This window comes from Megalops cyprinoides, chromosome 15 (genome assembly GCF_013368585.1).
Source record: "Megalops cyprinoides isolate fMegCyp1 chromosome 15, fMegCyp1.pri, whole genome shotgun sequence".
Classification (NCBI taxonomy): Eukaryota; Metazoa; Chordata; class Actinopteri; order Elopiformes; family Megalopidae; genus Megalops; species Megalops cyprinoides.
Window position 1 is genome coordinate 27,962,596 of NC_050597.1, and position 10,117 is coordinate 27,972,712.

At 43.3% G+C, this 10,117-nt stretch overlaps 1 protein-coding gene across 1 annotated transcript; it reads right to left on the minus strand.

The window, feature by feature from the left end:
• Positions 1–638: 638 nt before the first annotated feature.
• On the minus strand, positions 639–7,610 carry tmem72 (transmembrane protein 72). Its single transcript, XM_036546148.1, has 5 exons — positions 7,541–7,610; positions 4,926–4,992; positions 2,447–2,518; positions 1,567–1,706; positions 639–1,063 (listed from the first exon to the last, which is right to left on the minus strand). Exons 1-5 carry the CDS (start codon positions 7,608–7,610, stop codon positions 639–641), a joined length of 774 nt encoding a protein of 257 aa, XP_036402041.1.
• Positions 7,611–10,117: the final 2,507 nt, after the last annotated feature.

Sequence of the window (10,117 nt, forward strand, 5' to 3'; positions counted from 1 at the left end):
CTCGGATTAACTTCAGTTTATAAAGGTTTTTACATTTTTATTAATATTCAAATAGAGTTTAAGACATGATATGTATGTACATTATATATAAAGAAGTCAATATCAGTAAATACATATGTTTGGAGGAACAGTGGTTATGGGGAACACCATTGCATATGGCAATGTGTTACGTGAGACAGTTAAAATACAATTAAAATCTTTCCCTCAAAATTATTTCACATGAATGTATACATATGTGATTTGATGTGTTGAGACTAAAGGAAAGCAATAATCATGTTATAAATGCTTATCACAAGTTTTCCTTATTAAAATAATATAAAAAATTACCCCAAATGGGCACATATTATTTTCTTTAATGTCTTCAGCTATGATTGTCACAGTTATGGCCTAAATGATGGTGATTTTAATCTTGTATCTACATAGCAGTTTTGCATTGCTTTCTCTTTGCACACAAGACAACCTTTTTTAGGAGTGGCCCAGACTTGTCTCCTACAGCAACTGACCCAGCCAGGGAAGAGTGCATGTTGTGTGAGGAGAAAAGTGGCACTGATGTTTCCAGAGGTTGTCAGCTTCTGACATTCTAGTCATGATTGGCTAACAGCTGTCCTGCTATTACATACAGTAATGGGTTTCTATAGTTACAGTCTGATCATGGGTGCTTTGTCTGAAGTTGTCTCTTCTTGGTCCATTTCCTGGTACTCTTGCATTTCAGTCTCGTCCTGAACAGCATGCAGAGCCTTCTCTTTGAAATGCACACGTCTCTTGTCGCGTTTCCTTGCGGGCGCGTCCGCGGGGAGCGACTCCTCCAGCATCGCCTGGGAGCTGTCTTTCGAGGCCTCTCCGTTGCTTGCGCTCGGGAAATACGACAGCGAAGAGGCCCTCTTACCCGAGATGATACGGAAGAAGGAGTAGGCCCGCTCCACATCCCCGGGGTCGCCGATGGAGGTGGCTGCTGTGGGCGGGTCTTCACAACTTTCTGACGGGCTGACTGGCTCCTTAGGCAGTGTCTTCTTCCGTTTGCTCAGAATGAAGTAGGCAAAGCCAGTGACCAAAAGCATGGTCCCTGTAATCGGCACCAGAATTTTGTTCATTGGTCTCCGTTGTAAGAGAAAATGTTGTTTCAAGGTGTGAGCACAGACTGATTGAAGAGACTACATTGTTTCATTAAGAGGAAAGCTGGTGTTCCTGTCTTGGTTTCCAGTATTCAGTTTGGCATGACATGAAGCGTTGGCAGTCTGCTGGCTATTGGCAGAATGCTGGCTATACATAATGATAACTGACTGGAACTGTTTATCAAGGTCATCATTCTTAGTCAACTGCCATTAATGTGACCAGAAGGTTTTGAGTGAGCAATTTAACATCTTTGGTATATAGTTAACAGCTGTGCATTATATCTAGCTGTATAAATTGATCCATAATATGTAAAAATATAAGATGTGTAAGTTGTCTTGGATTACCCTTATGATGTCTGATAATGAAATAAATCATCATCATAATCATATTAATTCTGATGTGATCCCTCACCTCTTGTGAAAATGCTACAGATTACAATTTAAGGTGCAGTACCTGGTATGACTGCATGCCACACAAGCACTGGGTGAAGGAAGCACACCACAGACATGAGAGTGTAGTACAGGAACTTCTGAAAGCCCCCCAGTTTGGCCATCTTCTTCCACAAGATGAACACCTTCCATTTAGGAGGGCAGCTGCAGAGCAGGACAGGAAACAGAGCCACTGTTCATTTAACCTCGGGGCATATAAACACATAACAACAGAACCAGATAACCGAAAATGAGCCTGAGAGAGTTTGAAATGTTTCAAGGGCCTGCCCTCTGCTGGTCAATTACAGCGCCTTCAGGTTACAGTGTGAGGCAAATTCTCAGCAGACTGGCTGGCTGTATAGCAGTGGTTACCACCTGCTTGTTCACTAGCATGTATTCATGGCAGGTACATGTACAGTATCTTTAAATCATATGGAAATGCTAATAGCAGAAACTAAAACTGACTCCTCAGTATAAGATAAAAACAGTTTTATGGTTCAGGAGGCTGAGTGAAACTGATGCCCCGTGAACAAGAATCATCTGAAGCGCTGGGACCAGTGGCACCTGTAACAACAGGTGAATCAGCTTCCATAAAAGAAATGGTTCCAATTAAACAATTCAGAAATGAGGTACAACAAAACTCCAGTACATCTTCACTGCTGTAACGCAGTAAAGCATATCATACCATTAAATTACATTACCTTAAATTAAATTAAATGACCTACAGGAAAACATGTAAATGCTATCTAAGAGACCCCCAGTATCCCAGACTCAAATTCATTGAAATGGAGGTACATTAGGGGAGTCAAAAAGAGACTTAAAGCACTTTTTTAAAAGGGAAAGTTTTCACAGTAAGCAAAAGAGTGTATCACCGCATACCAAGAATATTCGCGTTGTGTACTTACGGAAGGCACCTCATCAGCAATGCATCAGTGAAGTAAGCCAGCTCAAATAACATCATCCCAGCTGAGGACACACTATAGAAAATAAATACAACAGGAACAGTTTAATGAAACGTGACAGAGCATGTTTCATCATCATGGTTGTCACAGATCACAACACTGTACATATAAATGGCACCAAGAACTGTTCCCCAAAAAATGTGCCAGTAGTTTACATCACAATGACTGTTAAATATGTACGTCTAATTAAAGCTTAAACATTAATTTGAAGTTTTCTTGCAGAGGTCAGCAGCTACTTGGAAATAAAGCCCCAGGGAATGTGCTCAATTGCACATACCAAACACACATGAGTTTAACTGGCCTGGGCCAGTTCCACAGTTATCCCTTAAGCCTTTAAGCCTGATTTTTTGGAGCTGGAAATAACGTTCCCCCAACACTAAGGAAGCCTCCACTCCTTAGGGAGCAAGATGAGATGGAGTGGAAAAAGCTTTCAGATAGACCCTTGATGAAAAAGTGACAGCTACTTTGGGGCAGGGACCTTTGCAACTTCATCCCTTAAACCAGCGTTTCCCAAACCTCTCCTGGAGGACCCCTTGTCCTGCATGTTTTAGATCTCTCCCTGCTCCAACACAGCTGATTCAAATGATCAACTCTTTATGAACTCCTGAAGATGCTTAATAACAAACTGATCTTTTGAATCAGCTGTGTTGGAGCAGGGACAGATCTAAAACATGCAGGACAAGGGGTCCTCCAGGAGAGGTTTGGGAAACGCTGCCGTAGACCACTGCACACTCCATTCAGTTTGACCTCCTACTCAGCAATGTTGAGCCTACTCACAGTATAAATCAACAGAATCAATGGCGAGGCAATTAAAATAATAACTAAAAACAATCAAACATATGGTCACATCAATAGCTTGTGTAACATTTATTTCATATGCTGCTAAGTGGATGCGTCATGCAAATGTATTGCCCTACCAATGCATGAAGATGAATCTGAGCACTCAAATAAATTTAAGAAATTAAATAAATTTTAAATAAATTAGAAAGTCAATGTATGATCAGCATTGTCAAAACTATGATGACAGAACATCTCCTATAGGAATTGCAATGCGGCTATGCCAATTTATAGGGTAGATGGGGCACAACCTTATGTTGATTTGGTTGTGCTACACCCAGTGTTCAATGAGGCAAAAAGTGTCTCAAAGATAATCAACAGAGATATGAACTTGATCAGCTCTGCAAACACAATCTTACTTTAGGGGACACCAGATCTGTGTGTGCGCACTTCAGCAGCTCACAGCTGTTTCCTCATGAAAAGTATCTCCACAGATGTTCTCTATAAAAAAATCTTCAGGTCATGAGTCTGTTTCATCCTCCGTGTAGGAGGCTCCACTTGGTAACAGGGTTGTGCAAGTTCCCATGGTTACTGTGGGTTGCTCTGTTTTACACCACGCCCCTTTGAGAATGTTCATAACAAGCCCACAAATTAGAACACCCGTGGCTTTATAGATAGCAGTGACAGAATTAGCAATATGGAATGCACTGAGCTCTACTATCTGTTCCATATATTAAGAATCTGTGGTATCCCTGTTCTGTGCTGTGGGCCTCCACCATGGTTGCAGGCTCGCAGTAATCCTATTTTCAACAGACAACTACTTCCGCTGAAAACAGGGTTACTTAGTGATCTTGGTGCTATAGAACCTTTGGCTTAAAGGATAACACTGGAATGCAGCCTCTGGGTCCAGATTCAAAAAGACTTGGTACATCCAACCAAACATTTTCCCTGCCTTTCATTTCTCACAGGGAGAAATGAAGGCAAGACTCCTTTAAAGTCATTGAACAGAAAAAGTATGAAATGTTGGACAGTGTTTACAATCACACTGGTTTACCATCCAAGGAGATAAGCTCTGCTATGAGATGAGTGTCTGATACTGCTCTGTATCTAATCTTTCTCATGTCATGCCATGAGGTGGGGCCATGTCATCTTTAATGCACCGTATTATCCCCAGCTCTTGCTTATACAGAATAATGTAATATCTATTTATAGCTGTTCCCCCAGTTTACATGCAATAAATGTCTCTGCTTGGCTATTCCTTGTGGACATGTCTTCCTGATGGTTTTGCTGCCTGGGCGAGCGTCTCATCTTCAGTTTGGCCTCGGTCCCAGGATGGGAGTGTAAGCTTGGCCGCCGTGCTCTCTGTGAGCTGTTCAGGGGAAACTGGCATCCCCCTCTTTCTCTGCTGAAGTGGTGAAACGCAGGAGAAAACAGACGTCTAATAAACTCTCTTATTGCTTCCTTATCTCTGGTTACAGCTCTTCCCCTCTTGCCCTGGGCGGCCAAACACTTGACCTTATTCCAGGCCTCTGCGAAAACCACCGCCCGTTCCATAAAACCACGGACGGAGACGGAGAACTCTGATGCGGGGCAAAATCGGCCTGCCCCCCCCCCCCGACCCAGGTTAGCGCTGTTGAATACTCACAGAAGGTAAACAGCCAGGCTGTGGAACTCTCCCTGGCGCAACGTCTCCACCCCCACCGCACACATCACTGTGGTCACAGACAGTTGAACAGAGATGGTTGTTACAGACACTATATTGTCTGGATTGACTCACTTCATCCTCAGTGCCTGCTATCAGCCTATCCAGATGATATATGGATTAATAACTGTTTATTCATAGGCATCAGCTCAGAGCAGGTATCAGATCAACTGATCTTTATATGTGCTGGATGAGCTGATATTGGACACAGAGGATTATATTAATGCATGTATACAGGGTTGGCATCTGGCCACATCTGCTCTATGCTGATGCTAATAAACAGGATAGACATGCTGTTTTTCTATCATGCCACATTTGATTAGTGCAACAACCCCTACCAGTTGTGGAACATGATTTGGGACAAGTATGCCAAGCACAGATTTCACATTCTTATTTAATTCAGCTTTTGCCCTTCTACAGGGTGTCACAATTCAGGACATTTACTACTATACCTCCACTTATTATATTAACTATATAATTAACTGTACTATACTACTGCACTCTGTTGCACGCTGTTGACATGCTCCACTTTCTGAAAGTTATCAAATGAGTCACTACAAGAATTTACCCACTAGGTGTCAGAGTTTACAAAAATAACTTTGTTGCAGTGTAGTTTGCATTTGATTTCATTGAAATTCTTCACCAGAGAAAGCCTTCACAAAATTTACCTTAAATATACCATACATGCTTTTTAAAAAAGCATATTGTACCTGCTAACCCCCATACAGAAATCAGTGTGAAATGCTACAGTGGAAAATGCTTGTCTCTTACGTCTTTGTATATGTGTCTGACATCGCATGGCCAAGTTGGCAAACAAATTTCCCTGTAGGGGTTAATAAAATATGCTCTATCTATCTATCTATTTGAGATATCAGAAGAACAGCACTGATAATAAATAAACCACTTTTCCTTTTGTTATCAGGAAAACAAAGACAGAAAAAAGTTAAAAACAACAGAATGTTCCTCTGTTTTTGAATCCCATCAATCAAGACTTAACATAATCTTTTAAACCATATTAAATTGAAGCTGTACTGAACAATTTATGATTGACTGTGTTTGAACAGAATTCACATGGAAATATTCATTTGACAGACCAGGTATCACAGTCTGTTCCAACAAAAACCTCGGCAAACACCACGCCAACGCTCTTTTAATTTGCTCTTTCTAAACAGCACATTAAATACCTTTTAAACAGGTTACACTGGGTGAATTCAGTATAAGCAAGTGTGTAAACAGTCACATGTGGATTAACGTGAGGTGAAAAGCTGTAATGTGTGTACTTTCTTTGGCGTCAAAACAGCCCAGAAACATGTGGAATGTTTTTGTGAGGTTTATTTATGCGGTATGGCGAAAAGGTATTTATAATGGAGCTGGTTTATTGTTTGCGTAAATTAATTCTGTTAACACTCTGCCAGTGTAAATAAGCAGGCTTATTAAGGGGTTCCACATTTGTCTCTAACTTCTGAAAGAAATGTTCCACTTATTTATCAATTCCGCCATTTACTGAAAGCCTAGTAATTAATGCTAACATGGACACAATGTGTTTGTTTGGATGCTAATTACACCTCACACAAAGCACTCTTGTTTTGATTCCTACCAGATACAGGGTAATGGTTACACAGTACACTTCTAATTACAAAACATGACATTATGTGGTAATGTGCAAAATAAGTGCATTTGCATCAAACTATACTTTTCATGGAACACTTTCTGACCATGATACAAAGTCAGACAGACTGAGGTTATGAGGTTATTGAAATCATCCAGTGTCAGTTACTAGAACTGGGCTTAAGCACCCAGGAGCAGGGGTGTGTGTCCTGGATAGACAGCTTCACTGTGTAGCATTAAATTACTTTAAGTAGTGGAGCCTTGACCAATGCACTTTGTACTGAGTGTGCCCTGAACGCATGTTCTGGGAGGATGAATGGGAGACAGAAAAAAAAACGGCTCTGCACACGGCTGTCCTAGCGGAAGGGGAGCAGTGGGGAGGCCAGTCAAGTAACTATTTCCCCCTCTGATTCATGGCGGGTGGTTGTCGACAGCAACCCGCCCTTGGACGGCGCTGCTCTGATCTCACTCGATACATATGGGGTCGGTGTGGAAACCGGGGGTACAGAGAAGGGGGAGCCCGCAATGCACTGGAGCAGGGTGATAAACTTCATACAGCTCATTAAAAACACGCAGGTTTATGCACTGTGTATGCCTCTGTGACCTTTGATGACCTTTAGATATGGGACATGAGCCATACTACGGATGTTTATGTAGGCTGATTTCCTCTTTTGTTCTTGTGAGACCAGCTCTCAAAGTGAATGTAAGTCTGCTATAAAACTCAGCAGACAGTAGCAAAAGTGGCTGGAGACGTTTGCATTCACTTACATGATGAATTCACTAACTCCCTTTATCATTGCATGCTGATGGACCCTACATCTTTTTACATTCCACACCTGACAGTTCCTCATAGACAAGATTCTCTCAATGCACCATTTTGGTAAAACACAGATGTCACTGATGCTCTGATTGTTTCAGAAATTTAAAGCACAAGGCCCGAGGATCCCTACCTGCTGCTGTCGAAACACCCAGGATCCTGCAGGCGCACTCCACCACAACCCACACGGCCGAGGTCCCCATCCTCCAATGAAAACCGTCTCTCCCTTTCAACAGCGCCTTTAGATATCCAAGAGCCTACTGCAGCGTAATCCCATTATACCGCGAGAGGGAAAAGCAGAGCAGCTCCCTGGCCCTGGGGTGTTTTTTTGGACTTACGGACCGGTGCGGGAAAGACCCCACTGCGCTGGGGACTCGGCCCTCCCGAGGTGCTGGCCCTGGCTGATCTCTCCCTGGTGCGAGTTAGGGAAACGCTGGTCATCTACCTTGCTGCCCCTCCAGCCAGGTCCTCCCGTATTACACCTCCACAGCTGGCTCAAGGTGAGAGGGGAGCGGCTGGAGATGAAGGGGGGGTTGGTTTTCAGGTCTCCGCTCACAGATGTGGTTTAATAATTGCTGGATGAGGTGGTAATGATTTGCTAATGTGGCAACTCCGATGCAACCTTGCCCCTGGGGATCGAAGTAACAACATCCTGCAAAACGTCCGTCCAGGACCGTGCCCCCCCTCGCCACATATTCCCCCAGATTAACTATTAAGCACCTCTCAACTTTAGCAGTCTGTGGAAAATCTGAGCAAACAGAGACCGCAAGGGATTACTGGAGTCTGAAGGGAGGTTAACTCCCTCAACCCCCCACCTCACTGACCGGCGACTGAACGGTCGCAGTGACCTTACACTGGTCTGACCATTAAACTCCAAAGCGCTCATCGCAAGGTCGAACGTATTTTGCAGATTTAATATGTGCTGAAAGACTCCCCTAATTGTTTTCCTGTAAGCAGCCTCTAATGAGATGATTAATGGTGGCTGGCAAGGGCCCGGGAGGCACGCGGTTTCAATAAAGACCGACCCTGACAATCGACAGATGTTTGCCATTGTGCGGGGAGACGTCGCACCAGTGGCCATCCCTTCCAGCCTGTTTGTATTGATGTCAGAGGTTGTACGCACAGGCTCACTTCTAGTCGAAATGGATTATGATGGATTAAAACCATGCATGGCGACAGGCTCTTAAAATGTCTCAGATTACCCGTCCGAGAAAGAGCAGTGACATGTTACATGACTAGCTATTCGTAGTTTCTCCTCAAAAGACTGATGGAAGGCTTTTCTATGAAGGTAGGGAGGGTTGTTCTATGTGAATGTCAAACACTGGGAATATTTTTGGTTGGACGCACAGCACCAACCACTCAATAGCCAGGGCCATTGACTTGATGTGTGCCGGGCACTTCCAACTAAACACATTCCCTGAGGTTCATTTTCAAACATGTGCTGACATCTCCTAGAAAATCTAACATTAATATTAAGGTCCAATTAGGTACACACATCAAATGATGACTGCAGGGTCAACTTCTGATCTCTTCTCAGAGATAAACCCTGCATGCCCTTTGAAACGTTCCTGAGGAACGACGGAACAAGTTCAGGAGTTGACGGTGAGTTCAGTGTATCCACGCCAGAGATGGATCCACAGGGTGGGTCATCACTGACTGCATGATGAATATCCAACTAAAAAAAACACACAGGGGAACCTTCTCTTGGCAAGACTTCCCTCTCCCCTATCTCTTAATGCATACTACACACTTCATGTCTGCAGTGAGGATTTGCAGTTCTGCACACTTTATCAAAATGGTTCCATCTTATCTATAGGTTTCCACATCATATATTTGCTCCCATTTGTCTCCATGTATCACTGCACTAAAGTAGAGTTTCCTGTGTTTCCTCACCTGTCTCTTGTCTCTTCATGATGAAGTAGTCCTGGCTGCAGAACACGTCAAGAGGAGCCACAGTGGGGCTCGTTTTAATAACACAGCACCAGTTTGCAATGTATTACTAACCATAGTACAATGTGTGTTTGCCCGTGGACTGTACAAGCAGTATTTGAATGGAGAGGATCTCTTGTGCTTTGATCATGGAAATTCACCAGTGCATTTTTCATTTTAACACTGTTTCATTTTAACCACCTAGTGGTGGTTCCCAAGACCAGTATCCCTTACGTTGTTAGTGAGTTGAGGTGGTTGGCTGCTGAGGCTGTGATTGCATTCCAGCTGTTTTGAGTCTTTTCTAACCATGACATCAGATCTCTGATCAGCTTGTCCAGCCCCTCAGTTTAAGCCCCCACCACTGCTTGTGAAATTTTGAGACTGGTTCAGGATCAGCTGCTAAGGCCATAAAGTGCCAGTGCCATTCTGTTGCCAGCTCCTCTGGGCTCGTGCAGCGTAATATTAGCGCACAAACTTGGTGCTAGCGATCAGCCACTTTGCACAAACCCGGCAAAGCAAATATGATTGAGGCTAAAACTGAACACAAATCAATAAAAAGCTCTCAGCATTCCCATGACCCAGACTAAATGCTCATCCTGTGCTACAAATAATACTCAGCGGTCCTAAACAACCTCTTGTTGAAATAAATTCAGGACAAGCCCGTCAAGAAATGTAAAATAAGAGGAATGGGGGAATAAAGGGGAAGTAAGACTCTGGTGGTGTAGCCGAATGCATAAGAACACGACCACGGCCGTCAGGCATCTGGAAATGTTGCGCGCGA